Genomic DNA, 15,403 nt, shown 5'->3' with positions numbered 1-15,403 from the left:
AAAAGCAACAATATTTCTCTCTCGTTCATCAGCTGAATGCTATAGGGTAGCTTGCTTCGTGTTTGCCCGTTCAAACATGGATAAATTTTTTACAAACGCAATCAGCATTTAAATTTTATCATTTTCGGTTAACCTAAGACATTGTAACTGTGTTGTTTGTAAGTCTGTACGTAATATAATAAAACAAATGTTATCTAAGCAAAGAATAAGAGCATAAACATAGAAAACTTACACGTGCTTACACTGTCAATAATACATGATTTACCTTTGCGCACAACTATATAAAGCTGAAAAACGAAATATTTTCTTGGGAAGCACAATAGCAAGAAGCACAAAACTCACACATATTTCTTCCCGCTTGATCATATTCTGCTTTGCTTCAACTGCTACCCGGGGCTATACACCTATACATACAAATTCGTTGTTGAACAGCATAGGCATTCTCTCGTGCGATACGTAACTGTGACTGAGTGTAAGAGACTGAATCTCTAAATAAATCTTAAAGTTAAACTAAAACACATATTTAAACTACATGTTCATCTAATTCATATTAGGCTTTTTACTTTCTAGTTAAGAAAATGTCGATTCCCGCGAAGGAAAAATGTAAATTCTGCCAATTTGTTTGCCATCTTAATTCATGAATGTGTGCTAGCTTTTTTCGCAGCTGATGTTTTCTCTGGCCGTTAATTCTCTTTCGCTCTCTGGTTCGTTGTATGAAATGCCAGCTGTGGAAGAATGCCGAACTTTCGGGGTTCTAATTATTCTGATTGATCGACCAGCACCCTCTCGCTACCCACGATGCTTAGCGATCTGCCTCCTTCCCTGTCAGTATTCGAACTTAGTTTCCACCGGAGCTGGTTACCCAATCTTCGCTAAGGTAGCTCGTATTCTGGCTGGTAGGCTAGAATAATGTTGAGCGCTTCTTCCTAGTTGCTCTCCCCATTTCATACCCTGCTAAACATTTCGGCGACGATTTCGATAAAACAATTGGTGATTGGCTCAATTAACTCTTAGCTTCGACAGCCCAATCCCAATTAACGAGTCTTTCACTAAATGGGTTAAGTGTTTAGTGCAATGCGCGAAATTACGCTTTAGCGATCGGTACCATGGTCCTTGAGGCCCTGTGGTTAGCATTATGAGCGTTATCAGAGATATCAGAGTCGAGTTTTTTTTTCGGGCTGAAAATTTTGTTGTTTAGCACTGGGGCACTGTGTACCGTAATGCGTATTACACATTGCGCGTATCAATAGTATTCAATAGTACCAGAGTTCGAAGCTCCGAAGTGAACCATTTTCGGAAAATGAAAGAAGTTCCTAGAGGACCATATCAAGGTAGCTTGGAAATTACGCTATGTAGTAGCACTTTGCCTAAATCGATAGACATGTCTACCTGCGGATTAGGATCCACCAAAAAGCAAAGCATTGGTCATAACCGTCTTATAGACATTACCCTTCTTTATCGACAGACCTCGCAGCCGACTGTTAGAGTACAGGACAGTTACGGGGCTAGTACAACAATCCTTACTGACTCTATCTAGCGGCACCGCCTAGCCAAAATTCGAACATACGACGACTGGCTTGTTAGGTCAGCATCGTACCTCGAAGCTAACTGGGCTGTGGAGGGTCCACCATTAATCCTTTTTAACCTACTATGCTTTAAGCTAGCCTACCTTTTACTGGGAAAGCAATAGCTGTTGTAGCGACTCAGGTACCAATCCGGGATAATATGGATAAGAAAAATGTGAAGAAATTATGTGCAATGATCTGTGATGCAGATCACTGATTCGGCGGCATTTTGAAGTAATATCTTCTATCTATGTGCATTAGACATAAATTTAAGACCATATGCTCCGATGTTTTGATGTTTAACCGGAAAACGTCCAGTCGCGAGCCTAATGTGAATGTGAATGTGCTACATCTCAGAAACTTTTCAGTAAACATTTATTGAGGAAGTATTACCCTTTTACTTTTAATTTTTAGTTTTGGGAACTTGTTCGGCATCATGTTGCTCTGTATCACTCTAAAAGTACCTACACTCCAAGGTGATCCTTAGTCGATTCCCAAAGATTGACATTACTCTCCGGCAGCAGCAAGCTGGATTCTGTGCTTCCGATCAAGTGTGGATCATAGTACTATTGTGGATTATTTATAGTAAGCTAAAATGTGGATTACCCTGAATTCGGTATGCAGAGCAAGCTTGATGATTTCTGCGACAGCTCCAATGCAGCAGGTCTCATAGTAAACCTCGCAAAGACCAAGGGCAGATGGAAATGAACTTTAACAAATCACTCCAATTTCACAGTAGGTGGATATTAAATTGAAAAGCTGTAAATTTTTCAATATCTTGGCAGTTAGACAACGCCAAACAATCCTAACTTTACCGGCTGACGTGGACACATATTTATGATAAGGTGATTGAAACATCATTGGAATAATTAGTTTAAGTCCATAGTTTATTTCTAGAAACCAGCTTAGTAGTAAGTAACTTAACCTGTTGTTTGTATGGAATTGAGCGAATTAAGATGGTATCACTGTTCAACGAATCCCGCGTTGGTGTGTTCCTCTTCGTGATTTTGAAGGACAGTTTCAAACACCTGAAAGGAAGTAATTGGGATTAATAGTTAGGTATATAAAGTTTAGTTTCACCAGAAAGGTGGTTTTTTTGTACCTGATCTAACAAACACCTCGTCACCGTGTATCGCAGCCGATTGTTGTGCGCAAACTGGTGCAGTTTTAAAACTAGGGCACTTATGCTACTCGCCAGCGCCGGGCTGGAATCGATTGTGTTGTTGTTCAGGTTAATCGTAACCTGACTATTTTTGTGCAACTTTTCAGCGCCGACCTGCTTTCGCTCCGGCTGCACTTTGCACACAAACTGTAGCGAGTTTTTGTTGTGAACCAATTCTTGGCTGATGTTGAACTCGCGCTTGATCATCTGTAAATTTTTAAGTTTAGTTACTGAGAGTATCGCGAAATGATTGCAGTTACTTACCCGAACCAGATCGACCTCACGGTTTTCCTCCAAGTGAATGGTGATCAGGTAACTATTACCGTATCGTTCGGTAAGGTTTTCCGGCGTATCCACCGTTAGCATGTGGCCATCCTTAAGGATGGCTATCCGTTGACAGATGTGATCGATTTCCGAGATGCTGTGGGATGTGAGTAGAATCGAGCGGTTCTGGCTGTTCAGTCGCTCGATTGTGCGATAAACGATGGCTCTGGTCACCGGATCCATGTCGCTGGTAGGTTCATCCATCAGGATAATATCGGTGTTTCCATAACAGGACACAGCGACGCATAGTTTGCGTCGGTTGCCACCGCTTAGATTTCTTACCAGCAGCCGCTTGTAGGGTTCCAAGTGGTACTCTCGGAGAGTTTCGATTACCAGCTGGTAAAAAAATGTTTGACATTATTTTCAATCGAAGATATTTACAAGAAAACACAACTAACCTTATCGATGTTTTCAACATTACGGAGCTTTCCGTAAAATTCGATAACCTCTTCAACGGTAAGCAGCGGATCGAGAAAGTCGCTTTGCGGACAATACGACAGGCCATTCTGCAATTTAAAAAAATCATTAACAATACTATTCTGTAAATGTAGAAATTACAAAACATACTGAAGAAAAGAAGCAGAAACTTCCGCTGCTTTGAAGCTTTTCTCCAGAAAGAATCGAGAAAATAGTCGATTTCCCGGCCCCGTTGGTTCCGAGCAATCCGAAACACTCGCCGTAATGTATCTTGAAGGATACGTCGTTCACAACCGCATCACCCTGCCGGTATCGTTTGGTCAAGTGATCAACGGAAAGAATCTGATCAGCCGTTAGGGATTTCTTCTTTCCATTTCCGTTCATTATGGCTTCCTCTGATCGGACGGATTTCAGTTCGTAAACCGGCATCTGGGATGATTCCACTTCCAGGAAGAATTTCTGAAGGGTCTTGTTCTCGACGAAAGTGTTGAGAATCATGAAGAGAATTCCCATGGTGGCCAGTGCGATCAGGTGCGGCTCTAGTAAAGTGAACAGTGGTTTGTAGGTATCGATGTAGTACCGTTTGAAGATTGCCGCTTGAATGTAGTTTTTCGAGAGCTCGATCAAACCATCGGCAAGCGCGTGCTGTGGGAAGATCAGGAATGCACGGTTCAGGAAGTTGCGGAAATGTTCGGTGGTGTCCGATTCACCCAGAACGTCGAACAGAATGATGATCGTTAGGGTTCCCAGGGCGGTGATTACGTTCAAACAGAAGAGGGACATGTTGGCAAAGCTGGCATCGTTGAACAGCTTTTCGAACAAATGCACCGCTGGAATGGAAGCGAATCCGTAGAAGAGCAACAGCAGACATACACCGCACAGTTGGTCCTTGTCAACGTATGCCGGAATGCCAAAGGCGAGGAAAACGATTACCGCAAGGGCTAAGGCGATCAGGTATATCTGTGAAAGGGAGAAACTTAATCTGTGCTGCTATTTAAATCTACAGGAGAGCTGTCAAACCATAGCATCCCACAAGTAGGTCACTCCCCAGTAGTGGCGAAGTTTCACGCCGGCAAGTCGTTGCTGCATCTTCTCCCCGCGGGTTCGTTCGCTAACAATATAAACTGATGCTCCAGCCAGAACCAAACTGAATGACAGCAAAAGGATCAACGAAATTCCAGCGTCGGCAACCTGCTGTAGACTGTGAATTCAAAATTAGTATGCTGTCGTTAAGTTAAGAGAACCATAACGGAACTTACATTGAGGACAGCGTCAGTTCGTCTTCTTCGATTTGCAAAGGATGGTTAATGGTATTGATGCTGTAGCTATTGTTTCCCATTTCAGCTTGCAGCATAGCAGAATCCAACATATTCATCCAGATAGGCATGGAGTGATATCCTTTATTGTTATACCAAACGAAGTGCTTTTCTTTTTGGTTCGTCAATCCGCCGTACCGTCGCTGAACAAATTCGGAATTTGTTCGTAAAAGCCACCGGAAGGCATCCCCGGAGCTGTTAAATAGGTAGCAATTTTCGTTGTTACAATTTTCCAGGATGTTTGCATCAATCTGCTTCTGGTAGCTTGTTCCATTGCCATTCCTAGAGTAAAACTCAGCACTACCGGCATACAACTGGCGCGATAGATTAAGCACTGCATCGTATTCACCCGGCGGGCGGATAGTCATGAAGAACATAGCGATGATTTCGAAAAGCGTTGGAAGAACCAGCAGACAGATGAGCAACCGGTAATTGCGGCGGAAATGCAGGAACCGCTTCCGTAGCAGGCTTTGCAGTATTTGGCGTGTACTTTGCTGCCGTTCGATGGGTTTGGACTCGTGTGTGTCGTGACCATTTGCGGACATAATTTCCGGCTCGCCGATCTTGGACGGAATCGTTTCGCGGCCGTTGACGTCGTTGAAAATGTTCAGCAGGTTTTCGTTCTTCAGGTCGTACTTGAGGATGAGGGTTTTCTCTTGGTACTGATTTAGTTGGTTGAATAGGGGTTGTAGGCTGTGAGGAATGGGAAAAATTAGCCGAAAAAAAAATGAAATTCGTTAAGAAACACTTACTCTACATCGGACGGAGTAGTTCCCGTGTACTCGAGTTTGTACTGGAGTTTATTTCCTGGTAACTTGGATACTTCGTATCGAACGTTTTCCTGTCGATCTAAGGTCATACTAATTTCGGATATGACAGTGGATCTGTCGTTTTCGGTTAGACCCTTAAGAGTGATATCCACGTATAGAGTATTTGTGAAGCGGTTCTTCAATTCTTCATGGCTTTGCTCCATGATTGCTTGTCCCTGTGCAATGATTGGGTTTTGTTTAGGTAAATGTAGCATGACTAATAGGCTTTCCCATAATAACACTGTCAAGTTACTTGGTTTATAAATAAAAGCGTTCGAAGCAAACATTTCTATGACATTTCTGACCAGAGTAGATGGTCCAAAACCCCTAAATGGAGGATGATTATAAAAGCTGTTATTCATGGCAATTAAGTATAGATTTGAATGGATAAACCCCTAAACTAAGATGTTCTGAGACCCGTCCCGTGGAATGAATGGTGGGAAGAGGTTCTGCAAATATCCAACCGCAAACGGAGCCGGTGGAGTACCAGGGCGCCCACCCTAGTAATCTGCCCTTACCGCATCATGCTGAGCTCTGATGCGGCGGACTCTTCTTTCACTAGCAACTTTTGAAACTTTAATGGATCTCTTTGAAACAAAAATTGAAACTCTTGACACCGGCCGTCCTAAAATGCCGGAGCAAATGGAGTCGGAGGGCTCCATTGCGCTCGATTCCGAGGAAAGGCGTGCAATTGATCGAACGAAGGAAGATCTTCAGTGTCTTTGCTAATATTAAGTTCACCGAGCCGGGTCTTACCGACAATTTTACCGATCCGGTGACGCGACCAGACGACGTTAGGGCAACAAAGTCGTCTCGTGTTGCTCACTCCGTTGTTCAAAAAATGCCGTATCTCAGTGAGGGATAGACACAGGAAGCTGCCAAAAACTGGAGTCTCCAGCCATACGGCCAAAGTTCAGCAGCTGCCAGAACCAATGCATACAATTTAGTGTGTTTTAGAAAAGTTTTAGACCCCACACCATGAAGAACCTCGCGACGCCTAAACGTGGGGTATTTTCTGACCAGCGTGGATACCTTGACCTAGAGAAATTTTCGTCTCCGTCTTCGTCCAAAATTAGAATGATGGTCTCTCTACACAAGCTTGGCGTGTGCTCCGTCGCAGCGTGATAGGGAACACCGTCCTTAGAGATAGTCCCGCTGTTTGCCAACTAAATTGTCAAGCAAGGCTTCATACTGAACATTCTATTCGGCAAGGCTTAAATACGACAGATTGGCCAAGGTATAACCAACTGCCGATTAGGCGAGGAGTCAGGAGCAGCGAAGGTACGTGTGGAGTAACCTCCCGCAATCACCTGCTCGTGGTATGTCGGTGAGGGTTCGCACGGTTTCCAATGGGGATCCATCAAACACCAAGACTTTGCCCTGTGTAGTACTTCCATACCTGAGAAGGTCAAAAACTGGCATGTTTCTGATGAACCTAGTTTATCAGACCATAGAAATATCATTTTTGACATTGAGGGAAACTCTCTTAGCAGAGAACAATACAGAAACTTACAGAAAACCAACGGGTGTTCTTTCAGGGAACATTTGGTTAACTCTCGGAACTGCTATCATATTAATATATGCACATCAGTTGAACTGGACGTTACAGCTAATGACCTTCAAAGTAGGGTTATTGATGCCGTCGCCGTGAACTGCCCATTAGATACACGGACAGTCTTCCGTGACGTGCCATCGCCACAGTGGAATGAAACGTTCAGGAATCTTCGTCGTGAAGATAGGCGTTTATTCAACAGGGCTAAGATCAAATCCAATTCGGAGGCTTACAGGACATCTATCACCAAATACAACGCAGAGCTTCGTAAGGCCAAAAGGAAGTCTAGAGTCAAGTTTTACGAATACATCCAGATTCTATCTGAGACTATGTGACTCCAAACAGCGTTGCCCAAGAAGCACAGCAATGGCCAAGGACAATTGATAAAAGAGAATGGGTATCTCACTGTTATTACGAGGGAAACATTGGAAGTTCTTATGAACACCCTGGTTCGACAGTGACCACTAGGACGTGACAGTTTACGGAGGCTTCAATCAACTGGGCACTCAACTCTTTTGAACCTAGAAAGTCTCCAGTTCCGGATTCTCTGGGATTCCTCGCATTGGAATCGTATATAACAATCCTGCATAAGATTCGTACAGAATGCCTTACTTATAACCAGGATTCTTGTGTGAGAATCCAAAAGGCAAACCTATAACCTATAACCTCAGGATACCTATAACTCGGTAAAGGAATTCCTTTTATATGAAATAGGAATCCTCGGGATTCTGAAACAAAAATCCAGTATGTGTTAATCAGCGATGCCTTTAGACTATTTAGTCTGACATTACCGTTTCCTGGTTGATAGAAAAAATCACGGATAATCACATCCGCAATGAGGTCTTAAAGAACTCTCCTTTCCATTGTAGTCAACCTGTTTATCAGCGCATTGAATCTGCGGAAAAAGCACTTCATTGCCCAGTGACACTGATTAAATAATACCGGGAGAAGTTTGTTGATGCATCTGCCGCCAGGAGAGGTTTGCATCACCAGCTAAGCTACTCTCCTTAAAGTATGTCCGATCAACCATCACCCAGGCTCCCGTATCTCTCTCTCTTTTTACCGGCCGATTGACGATGGCGTTCCGAACTGAAGTTCCAAGTGCGAGGCCATTAAGCCCGAATGATGTATCGCAGGCAACAGTTAACAGAGACCTGCAGTTTTCGCGTTGACTCCGCCGATATGCAGGACGGATTTCACGCCTAAATTGAAAATTCGTGTTTTAGCCGGTAAGGCGGGCCTTCCTGATCCATGAGTCTATCGCAGTCTTGGTCCGATCATCTTCCAGCGTTGTCGGGCTGCCAAGATAGTTCATGTAATTACTTCATTGTCAAAGGGTTTCAAGTCGATCCTCGATTTAGTTTACTATCAATGACTCCAATTAAGATTTCGCTTATAACAACGAGCTTCCTCCAGAAGTGCCGCGAATTTCGAGTCCCCACGCATCACCTGTTCATTGATTTCAAAGCCGCATTTGATAGTGTAAACCGACGAGAGCTGAGGAAAATTCTGGACGAAAACGACTTACCGGATAAGCTTACTGGACTTATCATGGCAACGATAGATGGGATCCATTGCAGTGTAAGAATCTCGGGATCCGACAATCGATCCATTGCAATCTCGCAGGGGAGTTCGACAAGCAAGTGGTCTTTCTTGCCTGATATTCAACATGGGGGCGGCCCTTTTTCCTTTCGCAACTAGAGTTGACCCAGGCTCTTTTGTACCGTCTGCAAGATTTTTTAACAGTCTCAGACACGGCGTATCGTTTCGTTGATGGACTACTGCTGTCTTAACCGCTCTGGTTCGTGTCCGCTCAATACTGGCTTCCGCATTTTTCCGTTTATCGACCATCTTCCACGTGTCATCTGAAATCCGTGGATTTCGATACTCATTGTGATGGAGGCGTTCTTGATGCCTATCTATTGTTCTTCAAAAGTTCCGCAAGACGGGACCTCTGTGGCTCAGGAGTTGTTCGACGAAGACCCTTTTCACCTCAGTATTTTCCAACCAACGGACATCGTATGCCACATAGTAACCTCGAATTGCCTAGTCGTTTTGTTTGTACAAACTTAATGGAATTTAGTTCGAGCTGTATTACGCAAATAGAGAATAAGAAGCAATTTGACGTAATTTACGTGGACTTGAAGGCAGTTTTTGACCGGATTGATTATACAATGCTGCTGCGTAAACTTTTCCGGCTCGGTGTATTAATGCAATGGCTGAGCTCGTACTTGTGCTACTAGTAGTAGAGTACTAGTGCGCGAGAAGCTTGGTTTTTGTGATTCTTCACAATTCACCTACATCTCGAGTGTCCCGCAAGGTAGCAATATGGGACTATTGCGGATGATAGGAAATTGTTTCTTACTTACACGAACGATTTGTCGACTCGTGTAAACGAAACGTGCCAATGTTAAGTGTGGCAATTTTTGTGTAGTCTTTAATAGTCAAGTGAAGAATTAAGTAAATGTAAAAAAAAATTTGTTCAAAAATTAATAAATTACAAGAAGACAAGTTGAGTTCAGAGTTCATATCTTAGAAAAGTTTGCTTCTTTCACCTTTGGATACCATTTGGAGCTTTAGCTCCTAAAAAACGTGTGATAAAATGTTATTTTGGGACAGTCCAATGACTAGAGGCATTTGCTCATTTCGATCAACTTACATTTTCCAGTATCACAACCTTATCACTCAACGATTCGGCTTCGTCCAGGTGATGAGTAGCCAGGATCACCGCCCGGTCTTTTCGCAGCGTCTGAATCAACTCCCAAATGTACTTCCGGGCTTTGGTGTCCACACTGCTACACGGTTCATCCAGAATTACGAGATTGGGAGAACCGAGGAAGGCGATTGCTATGCACAGCCTTCGCTTGAAACCCCCGGACAGTTCGGATGCGTGGTAGTGCTGGTATTTGCCCATCTTAAGGTTATCCAGTGTTCGTTGGATTTCCGTTTCGAAACCCTTGGTCAGTTTAATGCGAGCGTACAGCTGTAGATGTTCTTTGGTTGTCAGGTTAGGAATGAGGATGTTACTCTGTGAGCACAGGCCAATCTTTTCGGCGTTATTTCGCAGCCCCGAAATGAGGTCGTAGTCCAGCGGTAGCTGAACGTCACCCTCTACCGGCAGGATCTGACCGGTTAAAAGTTTACTGAAAACAAAAGCGTTAGTACGTAATGTGCTTTAATGTTTTGTAGTTGTTTCTTACATGATGGTACTCTTTCCGGCTCCATTGCGACCGAGTAGGCAGGTGACCTCGTCCCTTTTGAACGTTATTGATACGTTATTCAGCGCCTTTTTCTTGTTGTCATAGATGACATCAACGTTGCGCAGTTCGGCACCCACATTCTTGTCCAATTTGGCCCTGTTGACTTGGTGGAACGTTGTATCCTCTATAATATAAATAATTTTTATTGTTATTTCTCTGAATTTGACACGAAATTAACGTACCATTCGTGAATTTCTCATATATTAATCCTATTACGAAATAGATCACAGTATCTAACAGCATTAGTATTATTCCAAACATCAAATCATTTTCCTCTATCGAGCCACTAAAAGCGGAAACAAAATCAGCGCTACGATATTGGAGTTCCATTCGCATAATATGCCGCCAGGCATAGCAGAATGCCGTTGAGAAAGACAAACTCTGTCGAAAAGAAAGGACCAATGTTACTGTAAAAGCTATGCTTACGAGGTTGCATCGAAACTTACGGCCACAAATCTCCACCCAGTGCTCAGCACAGCCCCCAGCGAGATGATTATAATATACGGTAGGAATGTCGTAAGGAACAAAATAACCGTCGAAACGGATCCAATACTAGCGGACGAGAAAAACATCGAACACATATAGCAGAAGGCCATCAAACAAAGGCCGAATACCAGGAGATAAACGAAAAGGAATATTTTGCTGGAATGTAGCAGGATTCCACCGCTGTACAGAATGATTAGACTGAGCACAAATACGATGCAAAGCTCGATCATCGTTGTAATGGCCCAGGAAATGGAGTCCGAGTTGGCTTTCAGGCCCATCGAACGCATCAACTGGAATTAGAACAATTTTTTAGCTTCCTAAAATTGACACATTCATTCGTAATATTACCATAATATTGCCACTTTCTTTCATCCAGATTTTTTGCCGGACGGAATTGGAAACGTGCACAATTAGTGCCATGAAGAAGCACATCTGTATGGACTGTGCCAAGTATAAGCCTTTCTTGAAGCTGTGAAAAAATAAATTATTATTTTCCAATAAAACTTTTAGTAAATTGTTTCACAAATACTCACTTATCTTTTACGAATTTCGGATAGGGAAATTCTTTAGTGTAAAACTTCTCTTTAGAAACGTCGTAGTTGATTTCGTTGTTCTTTTTCGCGGAATCCCCACCCAGGAAGAGGCTTAATAAGCCAAACTGAGGTGCTCGTTTGCGCCGAACCTTGGGTGCTTCCGTTGTGTTAGCGGACGTTGCATTAGAAGAGCTCAGCGGCTCCTCCTCATCAAATTCATCTTGCTCGTCGCCATCGTTGAAATTCAGAAAATCTTCCAGCGCGGATTTGTTGCTGAATCTGTTCAGATCCGATTGAGAAATGTTAACCTGTTTACTTAGGTTATCATACAGTGAGTCAAGATCCTCCGTCGTACTACTGCCGGCAACGGTCGTGCTTTCAGTTTCCTCGTCATCCGCATCGTCTGTGTCCATATCACCGAACCCGAAACCCATATCAGCGGACAAGCTTTCCAAAATCTTTTTTTCAGCTTCAACCTTTTCCCGCTTCATCGCCTTAATGATACCCACATCAACGGCATGTTGAATCTGGATGAAACCGCGATGGTAGCGCATGTCCAGTTCGAAGCTTGACTCCGGTCCGGGAAACCAGAATCGATTTCGTTTCTCAACCGTAACCGGAGTATCATCGGTTCTCATTCGGATTTTGTACGGAATCTGATTTGGAATAGTACTATTTTCGAAAACCAAACCAGCAAAGAACAACTTTTTCTGGTTCAGTTTGAAGGCCTCCTCCTCCAGTGCAGCTTCTGATTCAACAGACACGAAACGGTCCGATGAGAAGCACTCGAAAATATTGGCGATCGTCGTGAGGAACTGTTCCACAGTTTTTTCATTTAGAATTCCATTCAGCAGAGATTCAATCAGTGCAATGTTGACATTACCACCGGTAATGGTTTGAACTAGGGGCGACTTAGCTAACTCGATCAGATTTACGAAGCTTGCTCTGAACGATTCATCTGTGTGCAGCATTTGTACGGTGGTACTCAAAGCTTTGAAAAAGTCACGCAACCGTCCCATATCAACGAAGGTTTGATTTGCCTGAAACAAACACATTTGTTACAACCCATAACTAAAAGAATTAAACTTCATCCAACTTACAAACTTCACGATTTCGTCATTCCTTTCATTAGCAGGTCCGTACAGAATTTTCCCCTGCAGAATCGGTTTCAGCGTCTTCCACGTGATCTTCCCATTATTACTATTCGTAACATCCCGATAGAGCTGCTTGCAGTAAGCCGTTGGCAATGCCGCCAGCTCGTCCGGGTCTGCACCGTTAAAATCCTGCGAGTAGAGCACGTTGTTGATAAAGCGAATGTTATCGCTTCTGGGAAACGGTTTGCCACACAAAATCTTGCCCGAATCGGAAAACGTCCGATCGTCGGCAAACAGTTTTTCAATGTTGAAATCCGCCCCAACCATGGCTTGGATTTCCGGGAACATACTGACTAGTCTATCGGCATTTCCTGAAAGTTTTCAGACATTTTCATTTAAAAGTTTTTAGGTAGTTTAGTAGCGAAGGCTACTTACGCTCTATTTCCTTAAATCGTGAGCTCGTCACGATGGAAATGATCGTTCCGATGAGATTTTTCTCCTGTGGTAGCTTTATCACCGGATCGTAAATGGCGGGTGTATCTAGAAAGATCTGAATGATGTCCAGTATCGGGGTTACGGGGGCTCGTTCATAGGAGCCGGCGGACTCGAACTGCTGCGGGCTGCTGCAGTCATTTTCGAAGGTGCACACGTACGACTGGAAGAACGGTAGGATGCCATTGTTCTGCAGCTGCCGAGTCGGGAACTGACAGTCGGCGATTTCAACTGCCTTGAAACGGTTTCTCAGGATGTACAGCGACAGGAAGATTAGACAGGGCCACAGGTACTGGACGATTGTCATCCACTGGAATTGGGCAAATAGTTGATTTATTGTATACTCGTATTATCGCATTGCAGTGTTTTCCAATGATGCTAAGGAAGACTCAAATTACTATTTGGAATTCCCGGCTGATATGGAATGAATGGATCATGCACTTTAAGATGAATTCATTCAAATCCTTAAACTGTGAACATGAAAAAAATTATCAAAATTCCTCCCAATTTGTTCAAATTTTTTATTTTCAGATTATTTTTTTTAATTTGGCCTTAAATGTGACCTTTTCTTGGTTAGGTTGGTTGTTGGTCCAAAAATAGTAGTTTTTGATAATTTTTCTCTCTTTAAAAGGATATTTATATAATAATAATTTTGTAATAATTTTGATCTGAAAATTAAATAATTTTGATACCAGATTAAAAATATCTTAAAGAGTCCTAAACAACTAACAAATAACACACACATATCGGAGAGCACATTATTACTTCAGTGTCCGCGGTCAAGCATCTGGGAGTAATGATAGAGGACCGATTGACCTTCAACTGCCACATCGACTACGCCTGTGAGAAGGCGACGAAGGCTATCAATGCGATATCCAGAATCATGCCGAATAGTTACGGGCCGAGTAGTAGTAAGCGGAGGCTGCTGGCTAGTGTACCATCGTCGATACTGCGGTATGGAGGTCCAGCCTGAATCGCAGCACTACGGTCGAAGCGGAATCGCGTGAAGCTGAATAGTACCTTCCGACTTATGGCTGTAAGAGTCGCCAGTGCGTGTAGAACAATATCGTCGGGGGCAGTATGTGTAATCGCTGGAATGATCCCCATCGGCATTATGCTCGTGGAAGATAAGGACTGCTACGGACCAAGAAACACCAGAGGAACCCGGAAGCTGGCGAGAGAAGAATCGCTGAGCAAATAGCAGCAAGAGTATGGTACGGTGCGAATGGTAGATGGACGTACAGGCTCATATCGGTTCTGTCAACCTGGTTGAACAGGAAGGTTGGAGAAGTCGGGTTTTACCTGACGCAGTTTCTCTCGGGTCACGGTTGCTTCAGGCAATACCTGCACCGTTTCGGGTACGCCGCGACGTCGGCATGTGGTTTTTGAATGTCCCCAATTTGCTGCGATGCGAAGCGAGATGCCACCCTCACGGTGGAGAACATAGTGAGCAAAATGTGTCGGGAGTAGAGCGTGTGGAATGCCGTCACCGGTGTTGTAGCACAGATTATGTTGCAACTGCAACGACAGTGGAGAAACGACCAGCTAACTACCAATCCCGGTAGGCGTTGTCTCGACAGACGCATCGGAGGTGGAGTGACGAGCGCGACGGAGCAAACCAAGCTTGGACAGAAACCCTGCGAGGGCAGCCGTGAAGAGATGGAAGTCATGACGGCCGCCATCTCTGGATCGATACATGATAGGTGCAAGAAAAGTGGACAGTCAAAGAACATGGAGAAGCATTAAGGATGGCAGAACCCTGCGAGGGTGACTGTGAAGGAGTGGACGTTATGACGGTCGCCATCTCCGGATCGGTTCACATCTCGACAGGTGTACGGAGTAGTGTACAGTGGCTTTGGTGTCCACTGGCTATTGCAAATATTAAGATATCTTAGAAAAAAGCTAGAATTTTTTTTCTGTCGAATGGAATTGGTTTCATCTAAAAATGTCTTATTTTGTAGAAGTTATGGCCATTTAAATTTCGTCAAAATTTTGTCTGTTCTGATCATTTTGTCTAACTCCTGTAAGGCAAAACTAATCTTGGCTTTCCTGCCTGTTTTGTTTTGGAAATGCTGCTGCTGTAATGATCCTGGAATGTAAGTTCGGTATCCTATAGAATAACAAAATGGAATAACTGTATTGGATTGGTGCTTCATTCGGCTGTAACTGATTACGGAGCACTTGCCAACGCTGATAGAGAGCCGGTTGCATACACACCAAACATAAAACATGAGGTCATCAGCGTACACAATTCTACATCCTGGAGAAAGTAACATGCCGTAACATGGTTGTAATACAGCGAAAATAGCAAGGGACCGACGTTGCTGCCCTGAGGTACTCCGGAGGAAGTTGCAAGACTCAGTGCTCCCCAATTTTACAGAAAGACAGCGGTT

At 43.6% G+C, this 15,403-nt stretch overlaps 1 protein-coding gene across 4 annotated transcripts in view; it reads right to left on the bottom strand.

Annotated features, from left to right (window-relative positions):
* Positions 1-2,438: 2,438 nt before the first annotated feature.
* LOC128733691 (retinal-specific phospholipid-transporting ATPase ABCA4) overlaps positions 2,439-15,403 on the bottom strand; it is a 62,929-nt gene continuing 49,964 nt past the window's right edge. For all 4 annotated transcript variants that reach the window (XM_053827454.1, XM_053827455.1, XM_053827456.1 and 1 more), the window contains 16 exons: positions 12,954-13,320; positions 12,525-12,889; positions 11,425-12,464; positions 11,240-11,360; positions 10,852-11,181; positions 10,588-10,786; positions 10,346-10,529; positions 9,805-10,288; positions 5,537-5,769; positions 4,728-5,477; positions 4,489-4,669; positions 3,619-4,428; positions 3,450-3,557; positions 2,992-3,387; positions 2,668-2,934; positions 2,439-2,593 (listed from right to left, as the gene is read on the bottom strand). In XM_053827454.1, the coding sequence (XP_053683429.1) occupies positions 2,528-2,593; positions 2,668-2,934; positions 2,992-3,387; positions 3,450-3,557; positions 3,619-4,428; positions 4,489-4,669; positions 4,728-5,477; positions 5,537-5,769; positions 9,805-10,288; positions 10,346-10,529; positions 10,588-10,786; positions 10,852-11,181; positions 11,240-11,360; positions 11,425-12,464; positions 12,525-12,889; positions 12,954-13,320 (5,901 nt within the window). In that variant the 3' untranslated portion in view covers positions 2,439-2,527. The remainder of the gene's footprint in view (positions 2,594-2,667; positions 2,935-2,991; positions 3,388-3,449; positions 3,558-3,618; positions 4,429-4,488; positions 4,670-4,727; positions 5,478-5,536; positions 5,770-9,804; positions 10,289-10,345; positions 10,530-10,587; positions 10,787-10,851; positions 11,182-11,239; positions 11,361-11,424; positions 12,465-12,524; positions 12,890-12,953; positions 13,321-15,403) is intronic.

Source organism: Sabethes cyaneus, chromosome 2, assembly GCF_943734655.1.
Source record: "Sabethes cyaneus chromosome 2, idSabCyanKW18_F2, whole genome shotgun sequence".
Taxonomy (NCBI): Eukaryota; Metazoa; Arthropoda; class Insecta; order Diptera; family Culicidae; genus Sabethes; species Sabethes cyaneus.
Note: the sequence above shows the minus strand (reverse complement) of the source record. Positions and strands in the feature narration are given on the sequence as shown.